Source organism: Spermophilus citellus (genome assembly GCF_964194105.1).
Source record: "Spermophilus citellus genome assembly, chromosome: 11".
NCBI classification, from domain to species: Eukaryota; Metazoa; Chordata; class Mammalia; order Rodentia; family Sciuridae; genus Spermophilus; species Spermophilus citellus.
Genome location: NC_138192.1, coordinates 49,441,161 through 49,464,308, shown reverse-complemented (window position 1 = coordinate 49,464,308; position 23,148 = coordinate 49,441,161). Strand labels below are relative to the sequence as shown.

Below are 23,148 nucleotides of genomic sequence, written 5' to 3'. Positions count from 1 at the left end.
AACTGGGCATGAGATGTGTTCAGCTAGAACATACTTTTCAAAATAAAACAATATTTGATATATTCTAGACAGTTACCCCTTTGTTTATCCATGACAACTGAAACTAACCATCAAATGGATAAAGCAATCCAAGTCTTGTCAAGTAATCCTTAGGGCATATGAAAAAAAAAGCCTTTTAAAAAAGTTCTTTCTAGATGGATTTAATGTAATTCACCAATAAAGCATTCTCAGAAGCATAATAAAAATTCTACATAAAATGACATAGCCAGAGAAAAGGGAGACATACAGTTTGATGAAGATTCAAAATGGGTGTTAACATTAAAAGTGAGCAGTCATGAAATTCCTGTATAAAATAAGGATCAAAATTGCTGGAAACTAAGTTTGCCTCTAATTTATAAGTTAATACGTCTACGGAACTACGAACTGTGTTTGTGAAAAAAATTATTGAATGGAAAATGCTTTGAATTGCGATTTTTCTCCAGAGAAACTACCATCCAACATGTTGTATTTATAAATTTCACCATGTAACAATGAGAATAGCTGGACAGTATTCTTGAAAGATGAAATCTCTGTTTTGGTTCAAAACATGATCTCTTACATTCCATTTCTTAGTTATGGGCTTCTATCTTTCCATTTGCTTTTCCAGTGGACATATAGAAATGTGGGGACATGCCTGTTGCAGCATGGATTGTGGGAAGGTAAACCTGTGCACACATACCCACACTCTCAGCTACACTCACTCTGCACACCCATATTGACACATGCATGCCCTCACACCTCAAACCAGGAGCAGCATGGAGCTAGACTTTAGGGTTGTGGTAATCCGCACATGAGACATGTAGGATGTACTCTCAGAGTGCTGGAAGAAACAGCAATGAAGGGGTTAATGTAGAACACGTATAGACAAATATTGTCAACTATTTTATTCAAATGTTTGGAACTTAAGCACAAAATCATCATTAAGTTTTCACAAAATGAGGCATCTGTCGCCTGAAAGGAAAAAAAATATTTCAGAAATATGTTTACAGAAATGTAAAAATATTAGGCATCAAGACAGATGTGAACATATTCAGTAACTTGTCTTGTCTGTCAGTCTTCCTCTGAGTCGAAGATCTTACTGTACTCGCTCAGCATGAGCTCCGCTATCTGGTTTTGGTATACCATGTGTACTGCCATGTTCCCGGTTTCATTTTCTGCTCGAAGAAGAGTGGGTCCAAATACAATCCCTAAGCTTTGTGTGGACATGAGGTTCTTGGAGGCTTTGGCCACTATCCTGTGGAGAGAGGGGTGAAGAAAAAAAGATTCTATTGGAAATGTGAAGTAAAATTGTGGTTCCTTTGCAATTATCATTTTTTTTAAACTCTGGTAAAACAGAGTTAGAACACTTATAACATTATTTAATTATCTATATTTATTTCATGTTTTTCAGTGTGGAAGTAAAAAGGATACAGCATCTTATTGAAATTTTTATCCCCTGTATACCAGGCCATCTTGAGTGCTCCACAAATATTTGTGAAATGAATGAATAAATATTTTAAGCAGCAAAGATTTATTGTGGAATTAGTAAGATTCAGCCTTTGAAATTCTTACAGTCAATGGAGAAGACAGGTGAGACATGCATAAAATGTATGTATCTGAACAATATTAATATAATGATATATGCATAACTAATAGTTAATCCAGACATAAAGACTGAGAAAAATTAAATTTTTAATGATTAGAGTGAGTAAAGTTGTCCTGGAAAATGCTATCTGGAATGATTTGTAGAGGAGCAAGGTTTTTTTTTTTTTTTTTTTTAAAGAGAGAGTGAGAGAGGGGGGAGAGAAAGAGAGAAAGAGAGAGAGAGAGAGAGAGAGAGAGAGAGAGAGAGAGAGAATTTTTAATACTTATTTTTTAGTTCTCGGCAGACACAACATCTTTGTTGGTATGTGGTGCTGAGGATCGAACCCGGGCCGCACGCATGCCAGTCGAGCGCGCTACCGCTTGAGCCACATCCCCAGCCCCAGGAGCAAGGTTTTGAGGCATTGAGCTTTGGCAAAATTCTAAGTTTTTCTAGTCATTTAGACAGCCAATTTAGCTCATGCAGAATCCTATAGTGTTTGCACAGAAAAAGAGAAGAGTCCCATTTGAACCAAATAAATCTTTGCTTGTGTGCTGATTGTATGGAGAGCTGGCACACCAACAAAACACTGGGAGGTGGTTTTGTTTAGGGTCCTGCCTTGCCCGATCAACACAAGACTCCTAAAAGGAAAATAAAGCCTCCTTCTAAAAATCAAGGCTTAAAAAATAATGTTTTCCTTATAGCTGATGCTTACTTAGTTTTACATTATAATTCAGAATCATGAGGTTACAATGATATTAAGAAAATAAGGAAATAAGGAGGGCATGTAGAAAGACAAAGTGCTAAGAAACACTACACTCTGGATTTTACCAGAAAACCCAACCCAAGGGAAATACAAGCGAGGGCAAAGGAACACTTTATTATATGACAGTGGGTTTTCTTGCCTCAGAGCTTAGCATGGACATTGTTGAATTGGTTGGACTTCAGAGAACTCTCCTTGTTTGTCCTGTGCAGAGCTACCTAGTTCCAAATCAGAGGATGTAGGAAGACCTGCTTTATTTCTATCCCTGCACAAACCTGAATCTCCAAAGTATGTTTTAATCCTCTTAGAGTTTGGATTCAAAATGTCCCCCCCAAAAGCTCTTGGGCTAGGTAATGCAGCAATGTTCAGAAGTGAAAATATTGGATTATGAGAGCTCTGACCACATGAGTGGATTGATCATTTGATGAATTAATAATTTGTGTGGATTACTAAGTGCTACCTGTGGGCAGGTGGGGTATGGCTGAAGGAAGTAGGTCACTGGGCGTGTGGCTTGGGGACTATATCTATTCCTGCCCCCCACCCCCCAGCTTCCGCCACCTCGGCTTACAGCCTGCCATGATCTGAACATCTTTTCTCTGTCACACCCTTTTTCCATGTTTCGGCCTTGGAGTCATTTGACCATGAACTGAATCCTCTAAAACTGTGAGCCAAAATAAATCACCCCTCCACTAAGGGGTTCTTGTCATGTATTTTAGTCACAGTGATGAAAAGCAGACTAACACACATTTTTAGTCATATGGCTAAGGCCATGCTTTCTCTCTCCTTAAAGAGATTGAGAAAGACCAAAGCCACATGTGTATGGGCTTATACCTGCCCACAGAACAAGTTCATGGCACATAACATGGCCAATAAAAGTACTTAACCTATACTGACCCAGTAGTGATAATAATCACTATTGTTCTAAGCAATTTTATTGTCCCGTTTAATCCTCATAAAAACCCCACAAAGTATATTCTACTATTAAGCCTATTTTAAAAAAAAAAGCAGAGAGACAGAGTGGTGAAATAGCTGCTGTCACACAGAGCTGAAGTTCAAACCCAGGAAATGTGGTTCCAACACTATTGGAAGCATCACTGCCAAGGTATCTGCTATGGCCTCTGGGTTTAATAACTGGCCTGACCTTTCACTGTGCCGCCTTCCACATGATTATAAGGTCCATCACAGGGTCTCAATTCTTATTCCTTGCTGCATAATTGTGATTGAAAGCCTTGTTATAATAGACTTATTGTGGGCAAACTGACTCAAATTTGGACTGACCATTCAAGATATTCTGTCTCACATTTCCCTTTTTCTTCTGATTTTATTGGAGAACATTTGTACCTGTGAGCATTGTTGGCATGGCTACATTTCTGGAAGGGATTTTCATATTTTTAGAGTATCAGTAAGTTATCAGAAACTTCAAATATAAGGTTTCCTTTGAAATATAAAAAGCTATGCCACTCGGCTACTTCATTTACCAAAAGCCTATAAAATGATGTAAGTATCCTCCTACCTATATAAGAGCAAATGAAGTGGGTTTTGCTTCCTTTAGCATGCCAATTACCTCAGTTTAAGATCTCTTTTAAGCCTCTCCTGGACAAGTGTGTTATAAAAGCCATTAGTAAGATTCACTATAAAGAAAAAGAGGGTTTTTTATATTAAATTAATATTTTTCAATGATATGAAAAATATGGAGAAAAATAACATAAATAATCAACTGAGAAAACAGGAGTAAAAGTTGCTTTGAGGATGGGCTGGGGATGTGGCTCAAGTGGTAGCGTGCTCGCCTGGCATGCGTGCGGCCCAGGTTCGATCCTCAGCACCACATACCAACAAAGATGTTGTGTCTGCCGAGAACTAAAAAATAAATATTAAAAAAAATTCTCTCTCTCTCTCTCACTCTCTCTCCTCTCTCACTCTCTCTTTAAAAAAAAAAAGTTGCTTTGAGGACTTTGACAACAGGTAGCAAATGTCTAAACTGATAAGGATTACCTATTAGGGAACAGGGCTCACTGGTCATAAGCTATGGAAGAGGACACTTCAAAATGACATTTGGGATAGTTGGGAGTCAAAAACCGAGTCATACTCAGAAAGGTAATGCTAGAAATTGGGGCAGGTTCATGAGCAGATCATTGGAGGGGGAAGTCATGGGTGTCAGGAGGTTAGGGGTAGAATTTGTAATAGTCCACAACATGGAGAAACCCAGGTGTGTGAAAGGCTATCTCAGTTCTCCAAGGGGTCCCAGCTAGTGAAATGCAGCCCCTTAGAGGAAAGCAAGGAGACTGGAAGAGTGATGCAGCTGATAACTTTGCGGCTAGACTCTTTTTTTTTTCCTATTTCCTAAGAGTTCTTATATATTTTTTTTCCTGCTTAGAGAAACCTGGTTTTATAATCCAGAGCAAGGCCAAATCCAGAGGAGGGAATCAAGAAGGAGTTTAAATAGAACAAAGAGAAGGAGACTAGAGATGCATGTTCGAGCCTCCATTTAAAAATGGTTTTTGACTGTCCTAGCCAATGGACCATGGAGGGGGACTCCCAGAATGGATTTCTGCCAATGCATCAATTTCCTGAATTTCCTGTACAAATAGTCATTTGTGTTTTTATGCATGTGTAAATATGGAATATTCATTCCACCTCAAGCCTATATTCTTTGTATCCATTTCTCTCACATTTTGCATATAATTTTAATAAAACTCTAACTTACAAGTGTTTTAAAATAATCTTGTTCTATGAAAAATTTTGAAAATAACACATAGTTTTCTATTCTTGTTATATTTGCATTATCGCAGATTAGATTTTCATAGCAGCTTGAAAATTTTTTTCCTTAGTTGGGAAAATAAAGTTACATCTAATCAGAGACAGTTACAAAAGAAAGCTAATTAGAAAATGCAGATGTGAAGTATATAGAGTATATGCTATCTTGCTTATTTCCTGTTACAAAATGAGTGAGTATATGTGCATATTCATACATATTAATTTTCAATTATTTTTTGAATGTCAATAAAGCAACAGTTGTTATGTTGAGAAATAAATAAACTTTAGGTTAGAAAAGATGCTGAGAATAGAAGTCACCAATTACTGACCCAAGTGATACATGTTGAAAGTCACACACATTCTCATATTAAAGTTTAAGTTAGATGAGACCCATTCATAATAGACTGTGTGGATACATATCTAGTGAAGAAGACTACCAAATTGGCAAAATGTATCTAGGAAATGTATTAATGCTGCTAGAAAGTTGTAACATGAACTTACTTATTCTTTACCATGCTAGACTCCCAAATCATTAAGTTGTTGATTTAGGACCACATAAGGAGTCAAGAATAATTTCAAAAATATAGTTGGAATACTATCCTAAAAATATTTATATTTCTTGTTTTTCTTTTCTTTCTTTTGTTTTCATCTTCCATCACAGATACTATAATTTCCACTCTCACTGTGGGGACCTGCTGGGCATTCAGAGTGCCATTTTTTCTAAAGGTTTCAACTAATAAAGCATGTACAGAAGAAAAACAAAGTCTACTGAAAGAAATAAAAGCCTGCATGGCTTTTATTCAATCTAGTATCTAAGGACGAAAATTCTCAAAAACAGTGAGTTGGACTTCTAGTAGGGTACCCCGCAGTTGAATTGTATTGTTGGAGGGGAAGATCTGATTCAGGAACCAAACATGTTTTGACCATGATTTGGGCAATACTTCCAGGTCAGCTTTAACTAAAGTTCTGCCAAACACCATATCTTTGACATGCTTCATGAAAATGGCATTCCAAATAAAAACTTTGGAGAAAATTATGTGCCATTTTTTTTTCTTTTTGGAAACTCACAACATACAAAAGCTTCGTAAAGGTTCTGAAAAGTCCTATAGAAAAATATCTCTGCTCATCTTTATTTAACTTGTATCTTCTGTAACTTACTTAATGTTGTACATCGATTCATTCTATCGAGTGACACTGAGGAAATACATTAGAAAATTCTGCTGTAGTGTGATTTCCTAAGGGCCTACAACATATGATTCCAAAGTGTTATGAATTTTACCCCCTTTTGCCACACTAATTTCATATCTGTAGCAGCTAACTCAGAACGATGTCACTTGTGATCATTTCTGGTCAGTTTTATTCTTCTGGTGGGACTTAGAATTCACTGATCCTTAAATTTCATGAAAGCATTATAAATTCTGAGCAACAATTAAAACTAGTTTCAGTAAAAATTCATCTTTTATAACAAAACAAAAAAAAGAGGTAAAAGAAAAAATCTGAGTGAGAAATATAAGGACAAAGATATGGCTGAGATAGTAACATACAGTGAATTGATAAATGGGTAAGGAGGTAAAAAAATATATTTTTAATCAATATTTGCTAATTATTCTTAATGTAGGCTTACCCACCACTAATTTATTCCCAAGAGACCCTATAGCAAAGATACCTATTCTAGGGAACATAATTAACTCAAAATATAATGCCTGTGAATGCTTTACTAATAGAAAAAAAGACCCTAAGCAGAAAGGTTTTTTTGAGAAAGGTTATTTATTAATACTGCTTAGTTTTATACAGCCTGACAAAACATATAATTATGATTTTATGAATTTGTTTATGAAATAGTTACTTGATATATATTCATTGTAAAAGCAATTCTTATACTGCTAAGTACAATTCAAGTTTATAAAATCTTGAAATGAGTAAGTATTCATTTTTCTGGCAAGAGTTGTAAAGTGATATACAGTTTATAGCATAAAAAAAGAAGAGGAAATGCCAGAGCTACTTTTTGTCAGACCCAAATGAAAGGAGCAATGATCCATCAATTTAAGATTATTTTAGAAACAATCTACAATCCAGTGCTGTAGATGTTGAACCCCAGACCAAAAAGAAGAGGTGGGGGGAGCAGAAGGGGGAGAAAAATAAAACCAAAAACCCCAATCCTATCAGAGAGCTATATGCTAGGTAAGTTTTTCCAAAAGTGAGCTGAATTTCTAACTCAAAGAAATTTTAATTGCATAAAATCACAACCAAACCCCCCCCCCCCCCAAAAAAGACAGAAACTGAAAGAGAGCTTTATGAGACAACTAAAAGTTAAGGTGGAATTAAGAAGACCAAAGCATTTAATAATAGTCTCAGTCCAATCACATATATGAATGCAAACTTCTTTTAAGTTTGTGCTTTGCTGTTACCATAGTGACTTGCAAAAGACATTGAGAACCACCTAATTGCCTGCAGGACAATTCTCAAGTTATAGAGGTGTATTATAAATGTTCTTCTCCCTATCTGTGGAATGCTGTGATTTTTTTTAACATACATAACTTGAGAATGGCTTTATTGGAATGAAAAAAACATGATGGTAAATGTATTCTTGCCATCAGGTCACACCTGGTTTTCAAAATATAGCTCAGCCACTGCATGCAAAATGTTAATTGTGACTTTGACCACTTAACTGAAGAGAGGCTGTTAAAAATAGAATAAATTTTCAATATGCTCAACTTATGTTTCTTATGTGCTGTAACTATTTTGGGGGGATACATGCTAACCATATGCTTGCCTACCCTCAAATTTGCACAAACTATACTGCTGTCTACACTGGCCTTTTTATAAGAATTGGAAATTATCAGAAATTTCACCTTCTCCCTTAAAGTGTTAGTTGTATGTCAGAAAAATGTTTAAATATTACAAAATTGGGAGAGCTTTTATGAAGTGTTTTTGCATTTAACATCAATGTGTTTCAAGGCGACTGTTCACAGATGATTCAGCCACTTTTATATGCCAATCTATAAATCAATCAGCTTAAACTAATTGTAGCCTTCAATTTTATATCTAGATATTATATCATTATTATTTTTTTAAATAAGCTTAAAACCATCATCTTAAATGGAAGTTATTGCTATATTTTGACATTTTCCTTTTAAATAATCTTTAAAGCCATGCATATATAATTCTTTCAAAGCACATTATAGAAAAGGAGACTTATGTAGCAATTGCATATTGATAACTAACATGCTCTGATTTTTTTCATTTATTGAACCACTTTGCACTAATTTCAGTGCAGAAGACTGAAACATTTTCAATTATTGTTTCACATTTATATTGTTAGACATTATGGAAATGTTCTGAAGCACATTTACAACAATCTTCAGATTATCTAATAAGATATAAGAACTGAAAAGTTAAAAAGTGAATAGCTCATAGATTTCAATTAATGACTTATTTCTAGTTGAAATATGTATTCTGTAAAGTAACAACAATGACAAATGGAAATATCAGAGCCAAAACCCTGACATACTATATACCAAAAAGGAACATTCACATTACTTACTACTTATTGAATGTCTTTTATGTGCTAATCACTGTGCTTCAAATATATCAGTGTTCTAAAAAGCAGATTTAAAAATCAGCCTTAACCTTTTTTTATTATAAAATAATATTATTTCATTTTAAAAAACATTTGAAAAGTTTATTAGAAAATAATTTTTAAAAAGCATTGATAATTCGATGTAAGCATTTATTGTTTCATAAAAATTTATAGGTACCCACCACTTGCTGGACACCATTCTGAATGTTGGGGCAGTTGCAATGAGTGAAATAGAGTCACTGCCTAGATTAAGCCTGCACAATCCTCCCTATCCAGGGATTTCACATCTGTAGATTCCATCAAGTGCAAATTGAAATTACTGGAGAAAAACCTGTGTTTGTGTTGAATATGCATAGACTTTTTCCTTGTCACTTTCTCCTAAGCAATATGATATAACAACTTACTTGCACAGCATTACATTGTATTAAGTATTATAAATAATCAAGAAATAATTTAAATAATTCAAATGATGTGTATAGGTTATATGCAAATATGATATAACTTTACAGAAGGGAATTGAAGACCCATGGAGTTTGGTATCTGTGGGGGATTCTGGAACCAATTCTCCTGGGTACTCAGGAGCCATTAAACTTGTGGGAGAAAACATACAACCAACATTATACTATTCACAAATGGGATTTCAGGTGCTGAAGTACTTGAAAAAAAAAAAAAACTAAGAAGAGAAGTTGTAGTTCTTCCACTGATCCTGGGGATACTTTTAAAAATCCTGATGGCCCAGAAAGTGTCCTCAGAAATTCCTGTCTTCTTAGTATGGGCAGGGCCTGGCTGCTTCCATTTCCAAGTAGTACCCTAATAAGCAGAGAGTGCTGAAAAGTGCAGATAGGGTGCTCAGAGAACACACTCTAAGGAAGGAAGTCCTGCTTAAATGCACAAATCAGAGGAAGGAGAATTCCAGGCAGGAATTAATAGGTACAATGCCCCAGTGGTGAAGCTGTGCTTGGTGATTTGAGAAACAAGGAAGAGCATATAGTGTGGTTGCATGCCAAGAAGAGAGAGGAAGGAGGTAAAAGATACTGTGAGGGACTTGGGAGCCTTGGCAAGGATTTGGGATTTAATTCTAAGTGTGATAAGAATCTATTCTCAGGATTTGAGCAAAGGAATGACATTACTAACCTTTAGATGATGCAAATGTTTATATAATAATAGAAAAAGTATATAATACTCTATATAATTTTCCTTATTTAATACTCTTTATGTAATTCTGTATCCAGCATTTTCACTTCTAACATGAATAATTCTATGTCATATGTATGTTATATATTTACATAATATATACATATAAAATATGTATAATACATATTAGTCATTACCTCATGTGAGACAGAATGGATTGTTCCCTATGATTACTTAGAATAAGTAAGATTGTAAATTAATAAAAATATTTCCATTTACTCTTTCTTGCAAATTTTGGAGCATTTGCAACCAGGGGCAAATTTAGTCCTCCTTCCTTCCCTACCACCCTGAGGTATTTGGCAAAATGGAGAAATTTTTGAAGGTTATGACTGGTGGAGATGGCAAATTGCTAGTGGCATCCAGTGGGCAGAGGCAAAGGATGCTGCTAAACATTGTAAAATATCCAGGGCAGTCTCCTACAATGAAGAATCATCAGGCTTAAAATGATAACAGTATGCTAGGCATGGTGGTACACACCTGTAATCCCAGCAACTCAGGAGGTGGAAACAGGAGTTTACCAAGTTTAAGGCCAGTCTCAGCAACTTACTGAGACCCAGTCTGAATATAAAAATAAAAAAAAGGGTTGGGGTCGGGGTAGCCCAGTGGTACAGTGCCCCTGAGTTCAACCCTAGTGCTAACAGGAAAAAAAAAGGCGACAAGAGTAGTACTGTTGAGAGACCTTGTCTTAGGGTGAAAAAGTAAATCCATGGTTTGCCAACATTTCTGTTCATGAGAGTAATTGGGAACACATACTGAAATGGAGATTGCTGGGCTTCCAGATTTTTGGTTCAGCAAGTCTGTGGAGGTAAATTGCACTCTCCCAAGTTCCCAGGCAGTATACACCCTCCTGCTTGTCAGGACCCACGCCTTGAGAACCAACAAGGATGACTGAGTCCTGACTCTTGTTTCTTAAGACGTGATAAGATATGGGAAGGCCTATTAATCTTGTTAATATCATTATCATTTGGTATTATTCTTTAAAAAGTAATTACCATAGGTGAAAAATGGTCTGTCTTTTTTGAACTTAGGATTCTTTGAATTTAGGAAATGGAGAAGTCAACAAAAGCAAGTAAGCAGCTGCATGCATTTCCCCTTTTGTGAGTATCTCCTCCCCCTTTCCTATTGAGGATGTATACTTTTGTGTGTTTAATCAACTTTATTTATTGCATAAAACAAAATTAATGCATGGTTTCAAAATATATAATAATAAAAAATTAGATTATCTAGAGTAAAAAGTAAAAACTCCCCTTGTATCCTAATGATTTCTTTCATAATAACTATAATCAACAGATGGGTGCTCCCTCCGGAGAGTTTTTTCTTACCTGTTTATTCATCTGCCAGCTTATCTATTATCTGTCTGAATAAATAATTTATATAAGATAGGTATATGATGATATATAATACATATGTGTAATTTTTCCTTTTTATAAAAAGTGAAATAATAAAATAAATTATGATATAATTTTTTCTCTTAACTATATATCACAGGCATCGTTCCAAGTCAGTACATATAAAAAATATCTCATTCTTTTTAAACAGTTGTTACATTTCATAGCATGGAAATACCTAAATGCATTTAACCATTTCCCTGCTGGTGGTCTTTCAGGATGTTTCTAATTCTTTGCAATTAAAGACAATACTACAATGAACATCCTTGAATCTATTGTTTTCTGAGATTTTATGTATTGAAAAGAGTAATTTTTCAGTATTGTTAATATACTCTCCCAATTATTTTTTCCTTAATTTTACTTACTTCAATTTTTATCTAGTCATATTTAGTATTATTTCTTTTGAAATTTCTATCCTTATGTTTATCATTATAAAATTCATCATTAAAAGAGATCAGATAAATATCATTAAAGTCATCTCCTAGATTTTTTTTAAAAGGATGTAATTTTTAATACAGCCTCTAATTTACCTTACATATATTTTAGCGGATGAAATGTGATGGTCATACAAATTTATATTTTTCCCAAAGCTAGCTTATATCTGTAATAACATTCATTAAATAAGCCCCTAACCCCATTGATTTGTGATGCTACCTCTCTTTTGCACAATTTTCTACACTCACAGCTACACATACTTTTGGTACATCTATTCCACTATGATCCCTGTGTGTATTTTAAACTAGTACTTCGCTGCTTAAATCAATGTAACTTTATTATATTCCATCGATATTCCTCTTTCCATTTTTTCTTTATAAGTGAAAAAACTTCCAGATGAAAATTTTCAGATGAACAAAAATGGGACCAAGAAAGATTGAGTAATTAGATCAAAATCATGTAGAAAGTAAATGGCAGATCCCTGATACTCTGGGATATTGATTTTTTCCCCCCTGCAAGGTAGTAAAATCCAAGAATTTTGAGTTTGAAATCAGAAGGCTTCCTAATAGTGAGCCCTGAGGAAGATATGGGAGACAAGTGAATCAGTCAGCAAACAGTCTTGGGTGATATATTCTGATATGTTGATCTCCTAATTAACATCCAAGGCTATATCTACACAGATGACAAGAGTGTTCAGATGGAAGAAAAACAAAATTAGTATTTATTACTTATTCCCTCCAGATTCATACAGTTTTTGAAGTTTTTGAAGCCATTCATTTCCATTGTGAATGGAAATGATAAGAGAATTTCATCTATAGCTTCTCTTAGGTGTTTCCCTTGAGGATTTTTTTAGCCACTGAACCACATGCCCAGCTCTTTTTTTATGTTTTATTTTGAGACAGGGTCTCCCTGAGTTGCTTAGGGCCTCACTAAATTGCTGAGGCTGGCTTTGAACTTGTGATCCTTTTGCCTCAGCCTCCTGAGCCTCTGGGATTACTGTGTCTGGCTCCCTTAAGTTTTAAAATGGCTTTGGATATCCACATCTGACCAGCTCAACAAGAAAAGAAGTCTTAATTTTGATTCCCTGAGCTCTGCTAATATACCAATAACCATCCATAATATCATCATCCTGGAAGACACTGCTCAAGAGCACATAGAGGAGACAGGCTATAAAATAGATCATCACATTCTGGGGGTATTTTTTAGGAAGAAAACAGTTATAACAGGCTAGTATTGTCTACCTGAGTTTTCCCAACCTAACAGTTTAAAAACTACCTTGTAATAGTAACATTTTATTCAGAGTATTGAGTGTGGCACATGGATCAGCATTAATTAAGCCAAACAGAGTAATGCACCTAATTATATGATATTAGTAGGAAATATAGTACTTAAATATTTGCCTTGTGATGTTAGATAAATCTAAAAAGAATACTATCAGTATGCAGAGTCAGAATTCTTCAACCTCTCTTTTATTTTTCTTTTTATGAGTAAAGAGTTACTTTACTTCCATTAAGAGCATCTACATAATATGCTTAGCAGTTTTCTGGAAAGTTGTCTCCTTATTTAAGAGGATCCAGAACATTTGAAAGGCAATCACTTTCAATTTTGGTATCATTCTTTGGTCCATTCTTTTATTTATTTATTTATTTTTTATTGGTTGTTCACAACATTACAAAGCTCTTGACATATCTTATTTCATACATTAGATTGAAGTGGGTTATGAACCCCCAATTTTACCCCAAATGCAGATTGCAGAATTACGTCGGTTACACATCCACAATTTTACATAATGCCCTATTAGTAATTGTTGTATTCTGCTACCTTTCCTATCCCCTACTATCCCCCCTCCCCTCCCCTCCCATCTTCTCTCTCTACCCCATCTACTGTAATTCATTTCTCTCCTTGTTTATTTTCCCATTCCCCTCACAACCTCTTATATGTAATTTTGTATAGCAATGAGGGTCTCCCTTCATTTCCATGCAATTTCGCTTTTCTCTCCCTTTCCCTCCCATCTCATGTCTCTGTTTAATGTTAATCTTTTCTTCCTGCTCTTCCTCCCTGCTTTGTTCATAGATGCTCTCATTATATCAAAGAAGACATTTGGTATTTGTTTTTTAGGGATTGGCTAGCTTCACTAAGCATAATCTGCCATCCATTTCCCTGCAAATTCTATGATTTTGTCATTTTTTATTGCTGCATAGTACTCCACTGTGTATAGATGCCACATTTTTTTTATCCATTCGTCTATTGAAGGGCATCTGGGTTGGTTCCACAGTCTAGCTATTGTGAATTGTGCTTCTATGAACATCGATGTGGCAGTATCCCTGTAGCATGCTCTTTTAAGGTCTTCAGGGAATAGTCCGAGAAGGGCAATAGCTGGGTCAAATGGTGGTTCCATTCCCAGCTTTCCCAGGAATCTCCAAACTGCTTTCCAAATTGGCCACACCAATTTGCAGTCCCACTAGCAATTTTACTTGCTGAGGCCGGGCAAGGTGGCACATGCCTGTAATCCCAGAAGATTGAGAGGCTGAGGCAGGAGGATTGCAAGTTCAAAGTCAGCCTCAGCAATTTAGTGAGACCCTAAGCAACACTGTCTCTCAATAAAGTACAAAAAAAGGGGGGGGGGTTGCTGGGGGCTGGGGTTCAGTGGTTAAGTGTCCCTGAGTTCAATCTGCAGTACCCAAACCAAAACAAAAAAATTTTGTTGGTTTTTTTTTTTTCTAGATACTTTCTATGGTGACTTGACTTTGAGAGGGACCCTATAAGCCTCATCAAGCACCATGGTAAATGTGCAGAATAAGGTGATTCTAAAAGGAAGTGTGAAGGACTGAGGTGTTTGGTTTGGGAAAAAAGCAGTTAGGGAAGCCAGATTGACTGAAGGCAGACAGCCATGGTGTTGAAGGAAAAGCAGTTTTGCCCTGTAGTTCTATTAATAGAACTGGTCCAGAGACAGGTTTCACCTTTGTGTGAACTTAGTCTTGTGAAAATGGAAAAGGTGGCTTCAAAACAGTAATGGTTTCACATTTATTATAGAAAATTTATGTAGAAAAAATTATTTAGAAAATGCTGACAAGTCAAAACAAGAAAATAAAAGTCACTCATAATTCTACCACTCAGATACAATGTCTACTAATATTTGGTATAAATTTTCTTCTATAAATACTGGAGCAGTAGTAGAAACATCATTTCAAAGTTGTTAAATATTTTACACATAAAATGGCCATGAGTTCCTATCAGGAGAAGAATTCAGCCAGGACATTTGAGATTCCTGTATTGGATGGTAGGTTGAATGACTTTTGAAGAGTGATTTGTGCTTCCAGATTAATGATAAGAGAATGAACATACTGGAAAAGTCAAAGTACTACTTGAGAAGTAGGATAATATATAATAACTAATTGCTTCAATACAACAGTTTTAAAAGAAAAAAAAAATGTAATAACTAAGGTATCTGCCCCACCCTTTCTTATACTTCTTGTCATTCTCTAGGATTTAGCCAGCAGCATTTATGGCTTCAATTGAGGGGTGAGACAGCAGAAAGGCAAATAAAGTGCTTCTGATTTTTGCAGCGCAGGTATTTGAATTGCAAAGGACTGTGCCTTTGAGTTTCAAAAGCCTACATGCCAAAGAACTCAGAGCCACAGTCAGCATAAGGTCTAATCCCCTAATTGCAGATTGTAGGATCTATGATGAACCAAGCTACCCCACTACTGCCAGACTAGGGAAAGATTTTCTGGACTACGGGAGGAGACTCAAAGAGACTTGAGACTTTGATGAGATCCCATGAAAGTGGCTCAGTTCCAAGTCTTTTTACTCTCCCTTCCTGCATATGTAGGCTGTTAAAAGGTTTGAGATTTCTGAGATAAGATATATCCAGATATTTTTCTCCTAGGGAAAAACCTAGTGATCCAGCAAGATTCCAGAGTTTCCCATGCCAAGTATATCAGGAACAATTAAATAGAAATTGCTGCCTGGTAGAGATAGGCAAAGGTGGCCTAAGGGCTTTACAGAATACTGTATCACATGAAGAGTGAGTGACTGAAACCCAGACCCAGATCAGAAGCTGGAGATAATGACTGAAACTAGAAAGGAATGAGCCCTGTCCTACAGAGGTGGCAAAGTCAGCCACTTTCTGCTCTGTTATTTCTGCTCTGTTATTTCTGCTCTGTTAATCTGCCTTATTATCTTTCTTTAGCAGTATGTAAGCATCTCAGGAACAAGATCTTGGTCTGTTTCTGCCTAGTGCTGTAACCCTAGACCAAGGTTTGTATTTGGCTCATAGTACTAGGTGCTCAATAAATATTGGCTGAAATATCATATAAACAGATGCCCTCCCTGCCCTTGCCTCCAGATGCTTAGGCTGTACACAGACTTCTAGGAAAAAAACAACAACCCAAGAGCAATCTGCAAGATAATCTGAATTGATTGAAAGGTAAGTAATTTAGAAGAATAGGGTTTTGAGCTGGGTGCAGGGATGTATGCCTGTAATCCCAGAGGCTCTAGAGGCTGCTCAGTAGTTAAGCACCCTTGAGTTCCATTCCTGGTACCAATAATAATAATAATAATAATAATAATAATAATAATAATAGGTTTTTGAGAAAGAAATTATATTCTTGCAAACTGAGTTTTTTATCTGCTCTGAGAAAACTAGAATATGAAGCTGGAAATGAAGAAAGAGATTATTTCTTGAGGCTTTGTTAAGGAACTGTAACTGTTCGGTGTCTTTTCCCTTCCTATATGATATATGATGATCAGTTTCCAGCATGTACTCAGTTTGAAAAAAACTGGAAAGAGTAGATTAGAATAGAGTGTAATTTTTCATCTGGTTTATACTTTAGATGGTTTGAAATTAAAGATCATGAAACTATTTTTCTTGGCCATCTAAAATATGACCGTCACATTCTATTTTAGGTAAAATGTTTGAAAATTTTCAGAAATACAAACACTTTCACAACATATTCAATACTTTGCTCAAAGATAGAAAACTATTTAATTTGCCTTTACACATACAAATTTATTGTGCATACTGTGGTAGAGAAATTAAAAGAGAATTTCTGTGTATGTCCTTATAAATATAGATGTTGGGCTAACTGATTCTATCACCCTGGTCACACACATCTGTGATCACCCATTGTAACATGTTCTATGAACAGGATGACGTGTCTCATTTTATTTTTTTTAGAATCACTACCAAGCATTATACTGGGCCTCACCAAAGCTTAGTATCCAGGCTGCTAAGGGACATTGTTATGTCAATCAATTTGATAGCGATGGTGGCTACTTTGTATCAGAGATGGGCCACATAGAACCCTTTCGAAGGAAAGCTTTCTTCTCTGGTTGTGGTTTTAGCTGATGGCCTTCAGTAGTCTTTCTTTTATTTTTTTAGGCTTTGTCTCCATGCTGCTTAAGGGCACTGAGATCTCACTATCAATATAAAAGCTGGATTATTCCCCACCACTGTGGAACAACTCTGATCAGCTCCAGGTGCTCCAGAGCTCCCTGTGCATCTGGACAGGGCATTTTTGGAATCACAAGTCAGTTTAACTTATTTCTCTACTCAACCCTGCTGCCATCTCCCCTTCTCTCAGGGAACAAACTTCAACAAATACCTTCCATGTCATACTCTGTTCAAGGTCTTTCTGGGGAACATAACCTGTCATTGTTATTTCTATGAATGATCAAAAAATCCAGCAATAATATGGAGATTTGAAGTCAGCTGCTACCTGACTGGTAAAGAGGAATTCAGCAACAGTGGTAGGTGGACTGCCAAGTGATCCTTGCACAATGGGTTACAGCCCAATTGTTAAAACCTTACTAATGGTGATTCTTGGGTATTATAGCTGTGGAGGAGACTAGCTGGTGTAATGCATGAGGTATTTAAAAATAATAATGAATTGGGCACAGTGGCACATACGTGCAATCCCAGAGGCTCAGGAGGCTGAGGCAGAAGGATCATGAGTTCAAAACCAGACTCAGCAACTTACTGAAGCCCTAAACAACTCAGTAGGATCCTGTCTCAAAATAAAATACAAAAAAAAGGGGGGAGGATGGGAATGTGGCTCAGTGATTAGAGCACCACTAGGTTCAATTCCCAGTATCAAAACAAATAAATAAATAATGGAAAATGTGGATAGAAACTACAAGAACAATGAAACTGAAGAACTCTTTCTTTGCACCATCAATACTCTACAAAATTTGTGTTTATAGGAGGCTTTCCTCTCTAAATTAAGGATGACTATAGGAGAACATATTACAGAACTAAGTTTACTGATAGCAACAGGGATCATAAGACACTGAAATAATATAGGCTAGGTGATGGGACTTAATTGTTAGAAGCAGGTAGACATAATTTTTTTTTTTAAAGAGAGAGTGAGAGAGGAGAGAGAGAGAGAGAAGAGAATTTTTTTTTTTAATATTTATTTTTAGTTCTCGGCGGACACAACATCTTTGTTGGTATGTGGTGCTGAGGATCGAACCCGGGCCGCACGCATGCCAGGCGAGCGCGCTACCGCTTGAGCCACATCCCCAGCCCAGGTAGACATAATTTTAATAACAAGCAGCAGGACCTGAGGGGAAGCCAAGGAGACCTGATTCACAGAGAGTCATGAAGATGGTTAATAGAACATGGCATTCTCAGGAGCTACTAAGGATGCTCTTCTGTTTATATCATTGTATCATAATGATCCACCCAATTGCAATATTTTAACTGTTTTCTGGGCACTTGGGATTCTTGGGTCCTGGGACCAGCAGTCAAGGCTAAGAGTCATTACATAGGCAGGTGTAATTAACCTGATCAAGTGAAGGAGGTAGGACTGCTATTACACAACAAGGACAGGGAACAGCATATGTGGTACTCAGATGGTCCACATGGGGCCTCCACATCCTCTGCTGTAGTTGTGATGGTTGATGGACAGGGCAGAAATTCTTTCCTGAGAAGACATAGGGAACATTGGACACCTTGTGGATGAGGGTCTGAGTCACTGTACCACTTCAGCCATCATGACTAGCAGAAGCCATGGCTGAGGGTAAAGGAAGGAACTTAGATTAGTTAGTGGAGGAATAAGACAATGAGCTCAGATGAGGTCTAACTTCAATTTTTTTTTTATTCATCCTTCTAAATCTTTCTTTTTTCTTAAAGACTTCTTTTGGAAGAGGGACCCCCTGAAGTCCTGGGAGAGCTACTTCCCAAACATACATAAAAAAAAAGGTACAAAGGGTAGACTATGGTGGTCATGAGATATGCTGCCTGGGTCTGTCTTTAAGGAGGGACTAGGGTCAGATGCTAGAGGTTCAGTCAGCAGACAGCTCCAGTTATCAGCCCTGCAGGGCTGGCTTCTTGGAGATGGTTCATGACCACTGACTGATGGTAATGACTGTACAAAGGTCAAGCCATTGTTGGACCTGGTGACGACTGTGTTATGCCTTGATGCTCCAGAGCTCCTATAAGCTGTCCAGATTTTGTTGAGCCCACATCACAGACTTTACATTCTTCCCCATCCTGCTCCACCTCTCTTTCCACTAATGTTAATAGATACCTATCCCATGTTAATACATAACCTGTGCCATGTTAAATTCAACCTGCATCAGCAGCCATAAGCCATAAGCAGCCATAAGCTCTAGGAAATCAGAGCATCTAATGGAAAGAAAATGGATTTGTGAAAGAGAAGACTTGGAATTTCTTGGTCATTCCTTTCCACTTTTAATTCATGCTGTAACTTCAATAAAGCTGGTTAAAACCATCATCCTATATCTGTATAGTACTTTATATTTCCCAAACTTGTTCTGGTCACTGTAGGGTGGGAGTCTCTATACACTCTGCATGTTAATATCTGTGGCATGTTCAAAAGTGTATCAAGGTCTGGGACTCACCCACAGAGACTGTTGCATTGGACTGCAGTGAGGCCTGGGTATTTTAAAAGCTCTGCATGTGATTTTGTTGTCTATGGGGGAAAGAATCACTGCTTTAGGGAAAAGCAGCAATTTGGAATCTCAGAATCTTAAGCTCTTGTTCTATGTGTGGTGATAGAAGAGTTCTATCAGTTCTCAGAGCCTCAGATTCGCCATTTAGAAAGTGAAGTTAATGGCAAAAAGGACCTCATGGATTCTTTGGAAGATTAAAAGTTTGTGAAAACCCTTTGCAAATTATATAAAAGTTACTTTTTCTTACATATGATTGATTATCTTTGCTTCTGTTGACTGTCATTTTATAAAGAAAGAAAGGGAGATGAGGACTAACTGGTTTTCCACTCTGACTAGAACCATTCAAAAAGGGGAGGGATTCTAATTTAAGAGTCCAAGGTTGAGGCCCAGATGTTTAGTTTCTAAACAGCTTCACAGATGAACCTGGTGCATGGCTAGGTTTGGGGACTTCTTGGTTAAACAATTTTCCCAAAAGGCACACAGCTGAAGCAAAAAAAAAAAAAAAAAAAAAAAAAAAAAAAAAAAAAAAAAAAAAAAAATAGGGCCTCAGCTCCCAACCTTTCTTTCTGTAGAGTTTTATGTACACTTACCCACACTTAGTTTTCACTTTTACCCATATTACCTACATGGAAGTTATATAATAGTACAGATAAAAGGTACTTTGAATTTAATATATTATGATTATTAAGTGTTAAAATAATTACTCCTATCCCATTAGAGCTAAATTAAATGATTTGTGATCTTTTAGTAAGTAAAGGGTGAAACTGTAGGTAACATAAGCTATATTTGAGATTACATAAACCAAGCATAAATTAAACAATGTGACACCAGGACTGAAATAATGTAAGCAAGCACCCAATGAAACATTTAAATGAATTCAAAGTAGAGTAACACGCTATTACCTACTGCTATCCTGTCTCAAACATGCTGACTTAATGTGGCATCATGAAGGAAGAAAATACAAGGACAAATAGAGAAACAAAGATCATTTTAGTATGATCATGACCAGGCCATTCATATTTCTCTTATAGCCTGGAAACAATTTCATACTTATTAGAAGATGTGACCTTTAAATGTTCCTTACTTGCACAAAGACAAATATTCTAGAAGTCCCATGTTAGCGGGTGGAGTCATCTGTCCTGCCAGCTTTCGATTGGAGGCTACTGCAGGGAGAATGCAGACTGGAGTTGAGCAAATGTGTTACTTATTCTTTATATTTCCAGACTTTGGGGTAAGCTCTCTTGACAGCTCCCTGATTTCTTTAACACAGCAAATCTTTAATCAGTCTAGATATGTTAAAATGTGATTTTTACAGTGAATTGACCTGAGTTGAGTACTTGAGTTGAAATGTGTATTTTTTTTCCCCCTCAAAAGCTGACTTGTAGGGGAAAAAAAATCAGATATTCTATGATATACTTTGCCTTAGTGACAAGATGTTTTGGGGGAAATCATCCAAGCTTGAAATAAAATCTTTATTGAAAGTAATTCTACATTCATGCCAGTCAGATACATTGTCGGATTAGACCAGATATCCCAGGGGGAAACTACGGTATATGCACCAGGCAGAGTTGATTATTTGGACCTCCTGTCAGTTTTTAACTTCCTGACAATGGCTGAAGCATTCACAGCCGCCACAACTCTGTTTTCATCTTTATTTTGAGAGAAAGTTAATACACTTTACCTTAACTACGCCAAATGTACTGGAAAATAACCCGGTAATAAGATATACCCCGCCTACCTAGTAATATCTGTGTGGAGAGAGCATTTAGCTGTGCATTTAAAGGAAACAAATACAAGCAGCAAATGACTGAAAGATATTGTGATTATTTTTTCTGCTTGAACTTTAAAATTTCCTTGGCAAAGCCTCCTGTGTGCCGTCTTACAACCAGTGTGTATACATAACCATAGGGCCACATAAATGGCTTTCATTGCAAATTCCCATCAAATGGCAGGGCAGCCTCGTTCTTTCCTATTAGATTAATTCAGTTATCAATGTGATTTGGTGTCAAAAGAAAGACACAGGTGTGCCAGGTGACATTTGTTTCCACTTAGAGAATCACAACAGCTTAGATGTCACTTTTGAAAAGGTCATAGAATTGCTTTTTTGGACATAACTCTAATCAAAGAAGAGAGAAAAAGGCATAATTTCAAATGTAAAATTATATTTTGATTTATTGTGAAGACAACACAGTGCTATGATTGTAAAGGAAATGAAAAGACATTTCCTAGAGTAGATATTCAATAATTTAACATTCAATTGAAAATTTGCAACTTAATTTCATAATTCTCATCATTTGGTTGTGTATTCTAAAATTTACTTCTCTCATGTCACCAAAGAACAGAAGCAAGAAGGTGAAGTAGGCTTCAACTTGACTAGAGCTTAAAGAGAAAAATGATACTTTAGTTGAAAATTACAACATAATCTACCAACGAAGTCTCAAGGCAGAAAGAACACATGTTCTGAAAAACACATTTCTTAACCTGAGAAATGCATTGGTAAAATAAGTTAAAATTTATGTTGAAAAAATTTTGTTTTTAACTTATAAAAGATCACAAATGTTCTTCAAAAGATGAATGGCTAAACAAATATGGTTTATCCATACAACGAAATATGATTCAATGGCAAAAGGAAATGAGCTATCAAACCACAAAAAGTCCTAAAGGAACCCTAAATGCATGTTGCTAAGTGAAAGGCACCAATGAAGTGATTCTAAGTGTATAACATTCAGGAAAGAGAAAAACTGTGGAGACAGCAAAGGATCAGTAATGTCCAAGAGTTTTGGGGAAGAGAGAGGTGAATAGATGGAGCACAGGGATTTTGATGGTCGTGAAACTATTGTTTATGACATTACAATGGTGCTTATTTTCGTTGCATGAAAGTTCTTGACAACTTTCGTTAATCATGAAGTCTCAATATTGTTTGGGTTATGCACACTGATGCAAAATGTTGATGACAGGGAAACTTTGTGTATGTACTGGGGGGAGGAGAGGTATATGGAGACTCTCTGTACTTCATGCTCAGCTTTGCTCTAAGCCTACATTTTATCTGAAAGACAAAATTTATTAATTTTTAAGAAGCAAAAATATAAAAAGGTAATGAAACATATTTCATCCATTTGGGGTCCAGTGGTCAATTTACCTGGCCATCTATCTTTAAGGTCACACACATTTGAATCATTTTGAAATTGAATTATTCCTTATTTTATCACCACATCCATGCCATTCACCATACTAAAAACAAAATAGAAACGTTTCTTTCTGAGGAAGCCTTTAGGAATCATATTCTCATCTCTTCGTTATTTGCTTTCTCGGCATTTAAACATTCATATTGTATTGCAAAGTTGTTGACATGTTTTATTTTTGTCTCTAAGTTATTTCATGCACACATGTTTTATCTCTCTCATTAAACAGTAAGATAGTGGAGTTTAGGTAGCGTAGTACCTCTAGCTTTGCTCCTATTTTTGCTTGCAGTAGAAAGTTTGAGCATTCTGTACTTTTTTGTTATTACAAATAGTTT

The 23,148-nt window shown here is 36.2% G+C and overlaps 1 protein-coding gene across 1 annotated transcript in view; it reads right to left on the bottom strand.

Moving 5' to 3' along the window:
• Positions 1-242: 242 nt before the first annotated feature.
• The window catches only part of ARHGAP15 (Rho GTPase activating protein 15), a 616,251-nt gene continuing 593,345 nt past the window's right edge, over positions 243-23,148 (bottom strand). Inside the window, exon 14 of the mRNA XM_081262361.1 lies at positions 243-1,273. Coding sequence (XP_081118487.1) covers positions 1,090-1,273 — 184 coding nt within the window. The 3' untranslated portion in view covers positions 243-1,089. The remainder of the gene's footprint in view (positions 1,274-23,148) is intronic.